Source organism: Lonchura striata, chromosome 4 (assembly GCF_046129695.1).
Source record: "Lonchura striata isolate bLonStr1 chromosome 4, bLonStr1.mat, whole genome shotgun sequence".
NCBI classification, from domain to species: domain Eukaryota; kingdom Metazoa; phylum Chordata; class Aves; order Passeriformes; family Estrildidae; genus Lonchura; species Lonchura striata.
The window spans coordinates 1,818,345-1,834,413 of NC_134606.1; the positions used below are offsets into that span (position 1 = coordinate 1,818,345).

Here is a 16,069-nt window from a genome sequence, read left to right on the forward strand (position 1 = left end):
GCACCAAAATGGAGAATTCTCTCTCTGGGTGTGGAATGAGGAGCTGGAGAACATGGGAAGCCACCAGGGCTTGCATGGATGGGGATGATGCAGGATGGAGAAGGGATGACTTAGGAAGCTCTTGGTGACCTGGGGAAGGGGATTTTGGGGTTTTTTTAAATGCAGATTTGGGGCCAAAATGCTCCAAAATGGAGAAATTCTCTGGCTGGGTGTGGAATGAGGGGCTGAGGAACATGGGAAGCCACCAGGGCTTGGATGGATGGGGATGATCCACAATGGAGAAGGGATGAGTTAGAAAGCTCTTGGTGACCTGGGGAAGGGGATTTGGGGTTTTTTTTAAATGCAGATTTGGGGCCAAAATGCTCCAAAATGGAGAAATTCTCTCTCTGGGTGTGGAATGAGGAGATGGAGAACATGGGAAGCTACCAAGGCTTGGATGGATGGGGATGATGCAGGATGGAGAAGGGATGACTTAGGAAGCTCTTGGTGACCTGGGGAAGGGGATTTGGGTTTTTTTAATGCAGATTTGGGGCCAAAATGCACCAAAATGGAGAAATTCTCTGGCTGGGTGTGGAATGATGGGCTGAGGAACATGGGAAGCCACCAGGGCTTGGATGGATGGGGATGATCCAGGATGGAGAAGGGATGAGTTAGGAAGATCTTGCTGACCTGGGGAAGGGGATTTGGGGTTTTTTTTAAGGCAGATTTGGGGTCAAAATGCTCCAAAACAGAGGAATTCTCTGGCTGGGTGTGGAATGAGGAGCTGGAGAACACGGGAAGCCACCAGGGTGGGGATGGATGGGGTGGGGATGATGCAGGATGGAGAAGGGATGAGTTAGAAAGCTCTTGGTGACCTGGGGAAGGGGATTTGGGGTTTTTATAAATGCAGATTTGGGGCCAAAATGCACCAAAATGGAGGAATTCTCTGGCTGGGTGTGGAATGAGGGGCTGAGGAACATGGGAAGCCACCAAGGCTTGGATGGATGGAGATGATGCAGGATGGAGAAGGGATGAGTTAGGAAGTTCTTGGTGACCTGGGGAAGGGGATTTTGGGTTTTTTTAGGATTGATCCTTCAGAAGTTGGCTTTGGAGCCAAAAAGCTCTAAGCTGAGGGGTTCTGCAGCTGGAGGTGGAGCAAAGGGCTGGAGAGGGTGTGATGGTGATCCAGGCGGGAGGAGGGATGCGTTAGGAAGCTTTTGGGAAAGGGATTTGGGGTTTTTTTTAGGATTGCCCCTCAAAAATCAGATTCGGAGCCCAGAAGCTCCAAATCAGGAAGATTCTCCAGCTTGGGGGTGGCACGACAAACACCAGAGAGGGTTTGAATCCCCCGGCTCCGGGACGAGCGGAGTGGGACAAATCCAGGGCCACTTTAAACCACTTCTGGTGGCCACCCAGGCCAGCTGGGGGCTGTCCCCGCCCGTGTCCCCACTGCCACCCTGGCTGTCCCCTCACAGACCCTCCTCGGGCCGTCTCGGTGAGCACCTTCCTGGAGAACCAGAACGGGCGCGGGGCCATCGTGCTGTGCACAGCCCAGAGCCACCCGCCCTCCTGGCTGGCCCTGCACCACCGCGGCCACCTCCTGGCCACCAGCCTGTCCCCCGCTGTCACCCCCGGGATCCGGGCCACCCCCTCGCACAACGCCCTGCGCGTGGAGCTGGTGGCCGCGGGGACGGGGGCCGGGGGACGCTACGTCTGCGTGGCCACCAACGCGCTGGGCAACGCCACGGCCAGCGCTGACCTCGACGTCCACAGTGAGTGGGGCCGGACCTTCAACGGGGGCGTGGAAATCCTAAAAAAATTTCCTGGAAGTGGGGAAGGGGATGGGACAATGGAATGGGTCAGAGGGCAAAATAGGAGGGTGGCACTGGTGGCTGTGTTGGGGACATCTCCTGCCCACAACAGGGTGGCCTTTAGGACGGGGGACAGTGGCAGCTGTGACTTGCCCCCACGTGTGTCTTCACCCCAAATGCTGCCTGCCTGTCCCCCATTTTGTCACCCCAGGGTCCCCTTCACCCCTTTCGGGGTGCCCCGAGGTCTGGGGCGTCCTGCTGGCACTGACCCCACCTCTGTCCCCAGTTCTCAGCCACCTGTGGACCTTCCGCGTCCTGTCCGGGCTCCTCGTGGCCATCGTGGCCATCGCCATCGTGGCCCTGCTGGCCGTGAAGGTGTGGCCCAGGTGACGTCCTGGATGGGGCAGCGTGGGGGGACAGGGACACCGGGGTGGCACAGGGACCCCAGGGTGGCACAGGGACCCTGGGATGGGGGACAGGGACACCAAGATGGCACAGGGACCCTGGGATGGGGGACAGGGACACCAAGATGGCACAGGGACCCTGGGATGGTGGTCAGGGACACCAAGATGGCACAGGGACCCTGGGGTGGGTGGACAGGGACCCCAGAGGGGGACAGGGACCCCAGGGTGGCACAGGGACCACAGGATCAGGGGACAGGGACACTGAGATGGTGGCACAAGGACCCTGGGGTGGGGGGACAGGGACCCCAGGGGAGGACAGGGACCATGGGGTCAAGGGACAAGGACCCTGGCATCAGGACAAGGGTCTTGGTGTAGGGACAGGGACCCCAGGGTGGGAGAACAGGGACCGCAAGGTGGTGGGACAGTGACCCCAATGTCATGGAAAGGACCCCAAGGGTGGGGGAACAGGGACCCCAGGGTGGCACAGGGATCCCAGAGTCAGGGGACAGTGACCCCATGGTGGGACAGGGACTCTGGGATGGAGGGACAAGGACCCCAGGTGGCACAGGGACCCTGGCACGGTGACAAGGACACCTCGGTGGTGGGATGGTGACCCCAGCACGGTGACAAGGACCCCGGGGTGGTGGGACAGTGACCCTGGCACAGTGACAAGGACCCCGGGGTGGTGGCAGCTCCCTGTGCTCCCTGCCAGGATCAGGAAGTTCCGGAGCTGGTCCCGTGCCGAGGACACCCTGGAGCTGAGGAGCAAACAGGACCTGCCACAGGTGGGGACATCAGTGGGTACAGCCCTGGGGACATCAGTGGGGACAGCCCTGGGGTCTCCTGGGCTCTCGGGGTGTCCCTTCCCCGCTGAGGGAATGGGATGTGGATTCGGGATCCGGCCCGGCCTGGTGGCCCCGTGGTGCCACCACTGCCATGGCTGTCACTGTCACAGGGACAGGAGGGACAGAGCCATGTGGGGACCCAGAATTCCCACCCAGCCTCATTCCAGAGGGGCTCCATGGCACAGAGGGATGGCAGCCCCTCCCGGGATGTCCTCTGTCCCCATGGAGTGTCCCCAGCCGTGGGCAGGGTGTCCCCAGACACAGACAAGGTGTCCCCAGCCATGGACAGAATGTCCCCAGCCATGGGCAGGGTGTCCCCAGCCATGGACAGAATGTCCCCAACCATGGGCAGGGTGTCCCCAGCCATGGACAGAATGTCCCCAGACACAGGCATGGTGTCCCCAACCATGGACAGAATGTCCCCAGACATGGGCAGGGTGTCCCCAGACACGGACAGGATGTCCCCAGCCTCTCCCACCCTTTTCCAGATGGATGGAGCATCCTGACCCGCTGGCTCTTGGACGCCAGGCCGGCTGTGGCCGCTGGAATTTCCCATTCCTGGCTGGATCCAGGGACTCCCCCTGGGATCCCCCAGCCCCATTCCAGCCCTTTGTCCCTTCCCGATGGACCCTTGTCACCACCTCACGTGCCAGGCGCCACCGGTGACACCTCCGGGCTGGGAAATCCCGGGACAAGAATAAAATCCAACCTCCCGGTGCTGGGAACGTCCTGTTTGTCACCAGCTGTCCCTTTTCCCTGCCATCCATCCCGGTGTCCCCTTGGAGAGGGGGACACGGGGGTCCCGATCCACTCGTGTCCCAAGCCACCCGTGTCCCCTCGGTGCCTGGGGTGAGGGGACCTGGGGCTGGGGACTCTGCTTGATGGTGGCAGCTGGCGGTGTCCCCTCTGGCCGTGTCCCCTCTGGCCGTGTCCCCGCTGCCATTAGAGGTCACTCTGCGGCCACCTCGCCACCAGACCTGGCCACGGCCGCGGGGATGGGGCTTTGGGATGTGGAGCTGGAGCTTCCCGGGAATGGGGCGGTTTTGGGATCGGGGGTCCCATGGGTGTTTAATCCCGCGCCGGAGCAGGGTGCTGGGCTGTCCCCATCCTTGTCACTGGTCCCTGTCCGTGTCCCCAGTCCTGCTCCCGTGTCAGCGCTGGTGTCTGTCCCCATCCCCATTTCCAGCCCCAGGCGCCACCTCCGGTCCCATCCCTGTCCCCATCCCTGTCCCCATCCCCATCTGTGTCCCCATTGCTGTCCCCACCCTTGTCCCCATCCTTTTCTCCAGTCCCATCTCTGTCCCCATTGCTGTCCCCATTCCTGCCCTCATCCTTGTCCCCATCCTCATCTCCTGTCCCATCCTTGTCCCCACCCGTGTCCCCTCTTCTCTCATTATCCTCACCCGTGTCCCCATCCCTGTCCCCATTCCTGTCCCCATTCCTGTCCCCATCCCTGTCTCCATTCCTGTCCTCTCTTCTCTCATTGTCCCTGTCCCTGTCCCCATCCCTGTCCCCATCCCTGTCCCCACCCCTGTCCCCTCTTCTCTCATTGTCCCCATTCCTGTCCCCATCCCTGTCTCCATTCCTGTCCCCTCTTCTCTCACTGTCCCCATCCCTGTCCCCATCCCTGTCCTCTTTTCTCTCATTGTCCCCACCTGTGTCCCCATCCCTGTCCTCACCCATGTCCCCTCTTCTCTCATTGTCCCCACCCATGTCTCCTCTTTTGTCATTGTCCCCATCCCTGTCCCCATCTCTGTCCCCGTCCCTGTCCCCTCTTCTCTCATTGTCCCCACCTGTGTCCCCATCATTGTCCCCGTCCCTGTCCCCACCCGTGTCCCCATCCCTGTCCCCACTCCGCCCACGGCCAGCAGCAGGGTGGTGGCAGGGTCACGAGCAGGGTGGCGGGGTGGTGGCAGCTCTCTGGCAGGGTGGTGACAGCACGGAGGCGACAGGGTGGTGTCACCAACCCTCCCCCCCGCGCCAGCGCCGCCTCCCCGCCGCCGTCCCCGCGAGCACCGAGGGGCAGCGGGGTCAGACTCGGTCACCTGCGCCCGCCCGGTGACACGGTGACCCGGCCGCTCCCCGCCCCGGGCTGGCGGTCACCTTTCCAGGGACCCTCCGCTGCGGAGCCACCGCCGCCAGCGCCACCACCGCGCGTCCTCCTCGGCCACCTGCGCCCGCCGAGCCCCGGCGCGGGGCCCGGCCCTCCTCCTCCTCCTCCTCCTTCTCCTCCTCCTCCTCCTCCTCTTCTTCTCCTCCTCCTCTTCTTCTCCTCCTCCTCCTCCTCCTTCTCCTCTTCCTCCTTCTCCTTCTCCTCATCCTCCTCCTCCTCCTCCATCTCTTCCTCCTCCTCCTCTTCCTTCTCTTTCTCTTCTTCCTCCTCCTCCCCATCCTCCTCCTCCTTCTCCTCATCCTCATCGTCATCCTCATCCTCATCGTCATCCTCATCCTCATCCTCATCATCTTCCTCCTCCTCCTCCCCCTCCTCCTCCATCTCCTCCTCCTCCTCCTCTTCCTTCTTCTCTTCTTCCTCCTCCTCCTCTTCCTTCTGTTTCTCTTCTTCCTCCTCCTCCTCCTCCCCATCCTCCTCATCCTTCTCCTCATCCTCATCCTCATCCTCATCCTCATCCTCATCCTCATCCTCATCCTCCTCCTCCTCCTCCTGCTCCTCCTCCTCCTCCTCTTCCTCCTCCTCATCCTCATCCTCCTTCTCATTCTGCTTCTCCTTCTCCTCCTCCTCCTCCTCCTCCCCCTCCTCCTCCTTCTCCTCCTCCTCTTTCTCCTCTTCTTTCTCCTTCTCTTCTTCCTCCTCCTCCTCATCCTCCTCATCCTCATCCTCCTCCTCATCCTCCTTCTGCTCCTTTTCTTCCTCCTCCTCCTTCTCCTCCTCTTCCTCCTCCTCCTCTTCTCCTCCTCCTCTTCTTTCTCCCCCTCCTCCTCCTCTTCCCCCCTCTCCTTCTCCTCTTCCTCCCGCTTTCCTGGCTCGGGAATTCCAACCTGGATCCCTAATGGAGAAGGCTGGGGATTGGGATTGGGATTGGGATTGGGATTGGGATTGGGATTGGGATTGGGATTGGGATTGGGATTGGGATTATGATTAGGATTAGTATTGGGAGTGGGGTTGGGAGTGGGAGTGGGAGTGGGATTGCGAGTGGGATGGGGATTGGGGTTGGGATCAGGAGCGGGATCGGAATTGGGATCGTAGTCAGGATCCAGAGCAGGAGCAGGATCGGGACTGGGAGCGGGATTGAGATTGGGATTGGGATCGGGGTCAGGATTGAGGTCGAGATCCGGATTTGGATCAGGACCAGGATTGGGAACGGGATTGGGGTGGGGAGCAGGATGGGGAGTGGGGTTGGGATCGGGATCGCGATCAGGATAAGTATCGGGATCGGGGCGGGGAGCAGGATAGGGATTGGGATCAGGAGTGGGGTCGGGATCGGGAGTGGGATTGGGATCGGGATCAGGATCGGGATCGGGATCGGGATCGGGATCGGGATCGGGATCGGGATCGGGATTGGGATTGGGATTCGGATTCGGATTCGGATTTGGATTGGGATCAGGATTGGGATCGGGATTGGGATCGGGATTGGGATCAGGAGTCGGATCAGGATTGGGGTCGGGATCAGGAGTGGGAGTGGGATTGGGATCACGATTGCGATCGGGATAGGTATCGGGATCAGGGCGGGGAGCAGGATTGGGATTGGGATTGGGATCAGGATCGGGATCAGGGTCAGGATCGGGATCGGGATCGGGGTGGCTGCTGGGGGCTGCCGAGCCGGCCCCGGGAGCGGGAGGAGATCCCGGCTGTTCCCGCAGCGCGGGGGGATCCCGGGGTTTGGGGGGCTCAGGGAAGCGGCTTGGGGTGATCCCGGCGGGTCTGGGGTCTCCATCCGGCCTGGAGCTGCTCTAACCCGTGCCAGCCCTGCAGGAATTGTGGTGCCAGGCTGCTCTAACCCGTGCCAGCCCTGCAGGAATTGCGGTGCCAGGCTGCTTTAACCCGTGCCAGCCTGCAGGAATTGCGGTGCCAGGCTGCTTTAACCCGTGCCAGCCTGCAGGAATTGCGGTGCCAGGCTGCTTTAACCCGTGCCAGCCCTGCAGGAATTGCGGTGCCCGGGTGTTTTATCCCGTGCCAGCCCTGCAGGAACTGAGTTGCCCGCGTGGTTTAACCCGTGCCAGCCCTTCAGGAACTGAAGTGCCCGGCTGCTTTAACCCGTGCCAGCCCTGCAGGAATTGCGGTGCCCGGCTGCTTTAACCCGTGCCAGCCCTGCAGGAATTGCGGTGCCCGGCTGCTTTAATCCGTGCCAGCCTGCAGGAATTGCGGTGCCAGGCTGCTCTAACCCGTGCCAGCCCTGCAGGAATTGCGGTGCCCGGGTGTTTTATCCCGTGCCAGCCCTGCAGGAGCCGGGTTCCCCGGCTGCTTTGACCCGTGCCAGCCCTGCGGCGGGCACGGTGCCAGCGGTTACCTCCGGGCGCTCTCTGAGCCGCGCTGAGCCAAATCCCCCGGTCACATGGAGCCCGGCGGGGCCGCGGCACCGGGGGTGAACCGGAGGCCACGGATTTGCCACCGGCGCCGGGAACGTGCTCGGCCCCGCCCGGTGCAGCGGGGCCGGGATTTGCCGCCCGCCCCTAATCCCGGACGGGCGGCGGGGGGGACAGGAGGGGACAGGAGGGGACAGCGGAGCTGGTGGCTCCTGGCGGGGCCGCTGCGTGTGTGGTGGTCCCATGGAGGGTGACAGCCGTGTCAGAGGGTCACGGTGTCCCCATGGAGGTGTGGCCCACTGTGAGTGGTGTCACAGTGTCACCACACAGGTGTGACCCCCTGTGAGCAGTGTCACAGTGTCCCCACACAGGGGTGACCCCCTGTGAGCAGTGTCACAGTGTCCCCATGCAGGGTGAAGGATGTCACGGTGTCCCCACACAGGTGTGACCCCCTGTGAGCAGTGTCACATTGTCCCCATGGAGGGTGACCTCTCTTTGAGCAGTGTCACAGTGTTCCCATGTAGGGTGACACACTGAGAGCACTGTCACATTGTCCCCATGCAGGTGTGACCACCCGTGAGCAGTGTCACACTGTCCCCATGCAGGTGTGACCTGCTTTGAGCAGTGTCACATTGTCCCCACACAGGTGTGACCCTCTGTGAGCAGTGTCACATTGTCCCCATGCAGGGTGACCCACGGAGAGCAGTGTCACAGTGTCCCCATGCAGGTGTGACCTGCTTTGAGCACTGTCACACTGTCCCCACACAGGTGTGACCACCTGTGAGTGGTGTCACATTGTCCCCATGGAGGTGTGACCTGCTGTGAGTGGTGTCACACTGTCTCCATGCAGGGTGGCCTCTGGGAATGGTGTCACAGTGTCCCCACAATGAGGCCCCCGTGAGCGGTGTCACATTGTCCCCACACAGGTGTGACCACCTGTGAGTGGTGTCACATTGTCCCCATGCAGGTGTGACCCTCTGTGGGGACAATGTTGTGGTGTCCCCATGCAGGTGTGACACACTTTGAGTGGTGTCACAGTGTCCCCATGCAGGGTGAAGTATGTCACACTGTCCCCATGCAGGTGTGACCCTCTGTGGGGACAATGTTGTGGTGTCCCCATGCAGGGTGACACACTTTGAGCAGTGCCACACTGTCCCCATGCAGTGTGACATCCGTGTGAGCGGTGTCACAGTGTCCCCACCCCGATGTCACACCCGTGTCCCTCCCTGGGCCCCTCTGGATCCCAGCAGGGCGGGATGTGGAAATTCTCTGGGGACATCTGGGGACATCTGGGGACAACCCCATTGTCCCCTTTGGGGTCCCCCCAGGACTCCTCCGGCCACCACAGCCCGCCCGGGGTGTCCCCAGCAGTGTCCCCTGCGTGTCCCCTGTGAGTCCCTTATGTATCCCCTGTGTGTCCCTTGTGTGTCCCCTGTGTGACCCCAGCAGTGTCCCCAGCAGTGTCCCCTGCGTGTCCCCTGCGTGTCCCCTGTGTGTCCCTTATGTGTCCCCTGTGTGTCCCTGCGTGTCCCCTGCGTGTCCCCTGCATGTCCCCTGCGTGTCCCCTGCGTGTCCCCTGTGTGTCCCTTATGTGTCCCCTGTGTGTCCCTTGTGTGTCCCCTCTGTGTCCCCTCTGTGTCCCCTGCATGTCCCCTGCATGTCCCCTGTGTGACCCCAGCAGTGTCCCCAGCAGTGTCCACTGCGTGTCCCCTGCGTGTCCCCTGCGTGTCCCTTGTGTGTCCCCTCTGTGTCCCCTCTGTGTCCCCTCTGTGTCCCCTGCATGTCCCTTGTGTGTCCCCTGTGTGACCCCAGCAGTGTCCCCAGCAGTGTCCCCTGCGTGTCCCCTGCATGTCCCCTCTGTGTCCCTTGTGTGTCCCCTCTGTGTCCCCTCTGTGTCCCCTGCGTGTCCCCTGCGTGTCCCCTGCGTGTCCCCTGTGTGTCCCTTATGTGTCCCCTGTGTGTCCCCAGCAGTGTCCCCTGCGTGTCCCTTGTGTGTCCCCTCTGTGTCCCCTCTGTGTCCCCTGCATGTCCCCTGCGTGTCCCTTGTCCCCACTCCAGCCCCCCGTGCCGTGGGAAGCGGGAGGAGTTCTGGGGGGGCTCTGTCCCCCCAAACCCTCCCAGATGTGAAGCGTGCCTCAGTTTACCCCTTCCACGGGATCCATGGGCAGTGAGGGGGTTCGGCCCCCCCCGCTCCCCGCTCCTGGGGACCCTGGTGGCACTGCCACCGTGCGAGGGGACACGGGGGATCCTGGGAATCGGGGTGCTGCGGGAGGGGACCCCAGCTTTAGGATCCCAGGTTAGGATCCCAGATTTAGGATCCCAGGAGTGGGATCTGAGGTTTAGGACCCCAGCTTTAGGATCCCAGATTTAGGATCCCAGGAGTGGGATCTGAGGTTTAGGACCCCAGCTTTAGGACCCCAGGTTTAGGATCTCAGGTTTAGGATCCCAATTTTAGGACGCCAGTTTTAGGATCCCAGGTTTAGGATCCCAATTTAGGATCCCACTTTTACAATCCCAGGTTTACGATCCCAGATTTGGGATCCCAGGTTTAAAATCCCAGTTTTAGGATCACAGTTTTAGGATCCCAGGAGCGGGAGCACCACAGGAGAGGGATCCCAGGAGCGGGATCTGAGGTTTGGGATCCCAGAATCAGGACCCCAGTTTTATGACCCCAGGATCAGGACCCCAGGTTTAGAGTCTCAGTTTTAGGATCCCAGGTTTAGGATCCCATGTTTGGGATCCCAGGTTTAGGATCCCAGGTTTAGGGATCTCAGATTTAGGATCTCAAATTATGGATCCCAGGTTTAGGATCCCAGGTTTAAGATCCCAGATTTAGGAACCCAGATTTAGGAACCCAGTTTTATGATCCCAGGATCAGGACCTCAGATTTAGGACGCCAGATTTAGGATCCCAGGTTTAGGACCCCAGTTTTAGGGATCCCAGATTTAGGATCCCAGGTTTAGGATCCCAGTTTTAGGATTGCAGATTTAGGACCCCAGGTTTAGGATCCCAGGAACGGGATCCCAATTTTAAAATTCCAGAATCGGGACCCCAGTTTTAAGATCCCAGTTTTAGGATGCCAGGAACGGGACCCCAGGTTCAGGATCCAACGTTTAAGATCTCAGGTTTAGGATCCCAATTTTAGGATCCCCCGGTTTAGGAGCCCAGTTTTAGGATCCCAGGTTTAGGATCCCAGGTTTAGGACCCCAGGTTTAGGATCCCAGGTTTAAGACCCGAGGTTTAGGACCCCAGGAACGGGACTCCAGTTTTAGGATCCCAGGTTTAGCATCCCAGATTTAGTACTCCAGTTTTAGGATCCCAATTTTAGGACCCCCGGTTTAGGAGCCCAGTTTTAGGGATCTCAGTTTTAGGAACCAAGGTTTAGGATCCCAGGTTTAAGATCCAAGCTTTAGAATCTCTGTTTTAGGATCCCATGTTTAGGATCTCGGGTTTAGGATCCCAGTTTTAGGATCCCAGGTTTAAAATCTCAGTTTTAGGATCCCATGTTTACGATCTCAGGTTTAGAATCCCAGTTTTAGGACCCCAGGTTTAGAATCCCAGGTTTAGGATCCCAGTTTTTGGACCCCAGGTTTAGGATCTCAGTTCTAGGATCACAGATTTAGGACCCCAGATTTAGGATCACAGGTTTAGGATCACAGGTTTAGGATCCCAGGTTTAGGACCGCAGGAACGGGACTCCAGTTTTGGGACCCCAGTTTTAGGGATCTCAGTTTTAGCATCCCAGTTTTAGGGTCCAGGTTTAGGATCCCAGATTTAGGATCCAGGTTTAGGATCCCAGATTTAGGACCCCAGTTTTAGGGTCCAGGTTTAGGATCCCAGATTTAGGACCCCAGGTTTAGGATCCCAGATTTAGGACCCAGGTTTAGGATCCCAGATTTAGGACCCAGATTTAGGATCCCAGATTTAGGACCCAGGTTTAGGATCCCGGCCCCGCGGCCCCGCTCCCGTTTGGGGTGGGGGCAGCCCGGGTGGCGGCGCGGGCCGGGTCCCCCCGGTGCCGGCGGGCTCGGCCCCGGGCCCGGTGTCGGGGCGGGGGTGCCCAGGGGTTCCGCGGCACCGGGACCCCCCGATTTCGTTGATTCCCTTTTAATTTCGTTTCATTCCTTTTTATCCGGGCGGGCGCGGCCGGGCCGGGCCGGGAGCAGCGCGGTCACCCTCGGGACAGCCTGGCGGCCTTGGGGACAGCCACACCCGCGGCTGGGGTGTCCCCAAGGCGTGGGGGGGTGTCCCCAAACCTCCCCCACCGGGGACACCCCGGATTCCCCGGGCGCGGCCGCTCCGGTAACGAAACCGGCGCTGCCCGGGCTCAGCGCGGGCCCGGCGGGCTCGGCGACACGCGAGGGTGGCCCCGGGGCTGCGACACGGTGACAAAAGGCACCCACCGTGTCCCTGCACGGTGCCCCGGTGCCACTCGCCCCCGGCCACCCTGGTGTCCCCAAAAGCCACCGAGCCACCCCAAACCCGCCACCCAGGGGACCCGGCACCCGTGGGCATTGCCCTGGTGTCCCTTGCTGTCCCCTCCCTGTCCCCCCGTGTCCCCTCACAGTACCCCGGGCTTTTGCCCGATGTCCCCTCACAGTGTCCCCGTTGTCCCCTCACAGTCCCCTGGGTTTTTTTGCCCTTGTCCCCACACAGTTCCCATAAAATCCCCTCGTGTCCCCTCACGCTCCCCTCGTGTTTTCGTGCCCCGCGTGTCCCCACACAGTCCTCCCGTGTCCCCAAACATCTCTGGGTGTCCCCAAACAGCTCCGCACCGTCCCCCCCCCCCCCCCCCCGTGTTTTTCACGGCTTCCCCGTGTTGTCCCCAGTCCCTCCGTGTCCCCACACGGAACCCCCGTGTCCCCAAACATCTCTGGGTGTCCCCACTCTGTCCCCCTCTGTCCCCGCACAGTCCCCCCGTGTCCCCGTGCAGTCCCTCAGGGTTTTCTCACAGTCCCCCCGTGTCCCCTCCCAGGCCCGTGTCCCCACGAGTCCCCTCACGATCCCCCCGTGTCCCCTCAGTGTCCCCCCGTGTCCCTTCACAGTTCCCGGTGTTTCCTCACGGTCCCCCCCGTGTCCTTTCACGGTCCCCCTGTGTCCCTTCAAGGTCTCCGGTGTCCCCCACAATCCCCGGTGTCCCCTCAGCGTCCCCCCGTGTTTTAACGGTCCCCCCGTGTCCCCTCACGCTCCTCCCGTGTCCCTTCACAGTCCCTCGTGTCCCCTCAGTGTCCCCCCGTGTCCCGCAAGGCCCCCGGTGTCTCCTCACGGTCCTCCCGTGTTTTCACGGTCCCCCCGTGTCCCCTCACCGTCCCCGGTGTCCCCTCACGCTCCTCCCGTGTCCCTCCACCGTCCTCGGTGTCCCCTCAGTGTCCCCCCGTGTTTTTGCAGTTCTCCCGTGTCCCTCCACCGTCCCCCGTGTCCCCTCAGTGTCCCCCCCGTGTCCCTTCACAGTTCCTGGTGTCCCCTCACTGTTCCCGTTGTCCCCTCACGGTCCTCCCGTGTTTTCACCGTCCCCGGTGTCCTCTCAGTGTCCTCCCGTGTTTTCGCAGTTCCCCGGTGTCCCTTCACCGTCCCCCGTGTCCCCTCCCAGGCCCGTGTCCCCACGAGTCCCCTCACGATCCCCCCGTGTCCCCTCAGTGTCCCCCCGTGTTCCTTCCCAGTTCCCGGTGTCCCCTCAGTGTCCCCTCGTGTCCCTTCACGGTTTCCCCGTGTCCTTTCACGGTCCCCTCGTGTCCCTTCACAGTTCCCCCGTGTCTTTTCACCGTGCCCGGTGTCCCCTCACGGTGGCCGTGTCCCTTCAAGGCCCCCGGTGTCCCCTCACGGTCCTCCCATGTTTTCACGGTCCCCCCGTGTCCCTCCACGGTTCCCCCGTGTCCTTTCACCGTCCTCGGTGTCCCCTCTCAGTCCCCGGTGTCCCCTCAGTGTCCCCCCGCATTTTCACGGTCCCCCCGTGTCCCTTCCCAGTTCCCGGTGTCCCCTCAGTGTCCCCTCGTGTCCCTTCACGGTTCCCCCGTGTCTTTTCACGGTCCCCGGTGTCCTCTCACGGTGGCCGTGTCCCCTCAAGGCCCCCGGTGTCCCCTTACGGTCCCCCCGTGTCCCTCCACGGTTCCCCCGTGTTTTCACGGTTCCCACGTGTCCCTTCACGGTTCCCCCGTGTCCTTTCACCGTCCCCGGTGTCCCCTCACGGTCCCCCCGTGTCCCTTCACGGTTCCCCCGTGTCCTTTCACCGTCCTCGGTGTCCCCTCTCAGTCCCCGGTGTCCCCTCAGTGTCCCCCGTGTCCCCGCGGTGTCCCCACGCAGTCTCCCGGTGTCGCCGCCGCTGTCCCCGCTGCCGCCGAGGCCCCGCTCCGTTCCGGGCCCGGCCCGGGGGTCCCTCGGCGGGGTCCCCACCGGGGGCTGTCCCCGGGGCAGCCGTTCCTTGGCGGGGACAAGGCGAAATGTCCCCTCCCGGTGCCCTCCGAGCCCGGGCCGCACCGGGAGCGGCCGGTCCGGTCCCGGGGGAAGCCGCGGCTCCGCAGGCCCGGGGCCGAGCCGAGCGCCCCGAGCCTGGCCTTACCTCCACCTCCGGTGCACCGGGAGCAGCGGGGAGGGGTGCGGATCCCTCTCTAAAGCGGGAAAACCGAGGAATTCCGGTTTTTTCGGGATTTTTTTCCACCTCCGGAGCGGCGAGGAGCGGGGCGGGGGCTCGCCGGGAACGGGGATGCTCCGGGAGAACGCGGCCGCTCCCACAGCCCGGGCCGGGCTTGGCTGGGCTGGGTGTGCTCGGCAGGGCGGCGGGAGCGAGGAAAAAACGGGAATATTGATCATAAAATCAGCGATCAATCGCGCTGATATCGCCGATCGCGCTGATGACAGCGATAGGAAGGGCGCTAATAATGGCCAGGCTAATAGTGCCGCTAATAACGCTAATTGTAACGCTAATTAAAACAACAACAACGGCGCTAAAGCCGACCCGAAAACAGCAACAAGCTGACGATAAAAATGGGGATTTTTAAATTAGCGTTCTTTTTATAAAATTGTTGGTTCTGAGGATCTCGTCGCTTCCCTTTCCCGGCAGCTCGCAGCCGCTGTTTCCCCCTTTTCCCCGTTTCCCCTTCTCCCGGAGCAAATCCCTTCCCGTTATAATTCCCGTTAATCGTGGGGATAACGGGAAAACAACAACAACCAAAAAGAAACCAAACAAACAAAACAAAAGGAAAATAAAAAAAACCAAAAAACAACCGCAGGAAAGGAGCGGGAGCCGTGAGGAGGCGGCGGGGGCTGAGCGGGCACCGGCGGCTTAGCGGGCACCGGCGCCGCTTCTCCGCCGCTCGTTCCGCGGCCTCAGCCGCCGCTCGGGGCCGGGGCTCGGCGAAAAGAGGATTTCCCGTTCCAGCAGCTCCCGGGCGATTCGTCTTCCCGGTGGGACCGGCCCGCAGCCTTTCCCCGCGGCCCTGGGGGGCTGAGGCCGCAGGGCGGGCTGCGTTTGGGGTAATTTTCCTCGTTTTCGTTAAAAATCCTTGGTTGGCGGCGCATCCACCGCCGGGCCCGGTGGCGGGGCACGGCGGAGCCCGGCTGTCCGGCTGTCCGGCTGTCCGGCTGTCCGGTTGTCCGGTTGTCCGGCTGTCCGGTTGTCCGGTTGTCCGGCTGTCTGGCTGTCTGGCTGTCCGGCTGTCTGGCTGTCCGGTTGTCCGGTTGTCCGGTTGTCTGGCTGTCCGGTTGTCCGGCCCGGGCCCTGCCGCAGCCCCGGGAGTTGGAGAACCGGGAACGGGGAACGGGGAGCCGGGAATCGTTTCTGGCCGCCAGCACCTTCCCCGGAGCGGCGACTCCGTCCCCGCCCGCCCCTCCGGGCCCCGCAGAACCGGGGCTGCGGCCCGGGACCACCGGCCTTGAGCAGGGCCCGACCCCTGCGCTCTCCCCGCTCGGCCTTTTTCGTTCGCTTTATTTCCTTCCCTTTTCCCCCCTTTGGATTTCATTCTTTTTACTTTCCTTATTCCTACCGGGGTCTTTTTGTCGTTTAATTCGATTTTTTCCTTTAAAATTTTCTTTTTTATATTTTCCCTGCTGTTTTGCCCGTGCTGTTCCGGTTATTTCAGGGACGGGCCCAGGCCGCGGCAGGCTCGGACATCCAGCGGCCGCTCCAGCCCAAGGCCTTGAACTCCCGGTGTCCGCCAGAGCCTAAACCGGGCACCCCGCGCCTCTACCGGGCTCTACCCGGTGCCCGGGCCGTACCCAGACCCCTGCGGACCCCCCAACCCGTGGCGGTGCCCGGTACCGGGCCGTGGGTGCGGCGGAGCGCAGGGGGCTACGAAATCTCGGGGCTGCTTTTGCTTAAATTGAATTTATTTCTTTTGTAATCCGCCGCCGTTAGAACCGTTCCGATTCCAGGCAGCACCGGGAACGGGGGCGGCCACCCCCGGGGAAGAACCGCGGCCGCCGCCGCCGCTTTTTCCGCCCGGTTTTACCCCGGTGCGGCGACGGCGGCGGAACGGAGCCCCCCGAGGCGGGGGAGACCCCCGGGACAGCCCCGCACACACCGGCGCTGCCAGCTGGGAACCGGGAGCCGCCCC

General features: G+C 62.0%; 1 protein-coding gene across 1 annotated transcript; it reads left to right on the top strand.

The window, feature by feature from the left end:
• Positions 1 to 1,156: 1,156 nt before the first annotated feature.
• Positions 1,157 to 3,770, top strand: LOC144246103 (sialoadhesin-like). Its single transcript, XM_077782546.1, has 5 exons — positions 1,157 to 1,184; positions 1,455 to 1,751; positions 2,077 to 2,176; positions 2,907 to 2,979; positions 3,528 to 3,770. Exons 1-5 carry the CDS (start codon positions 1,157 to 1,159, stop codon positions 3,543 to 3,545), a joined length of 516 nt encoding a protein of 171 aa, XP_077638672.1. The 3' UTR covers positions 3,546 to 3,770.
• Positions 3,771 to 16,069: the final 12,299 nt, after the last annotated feature.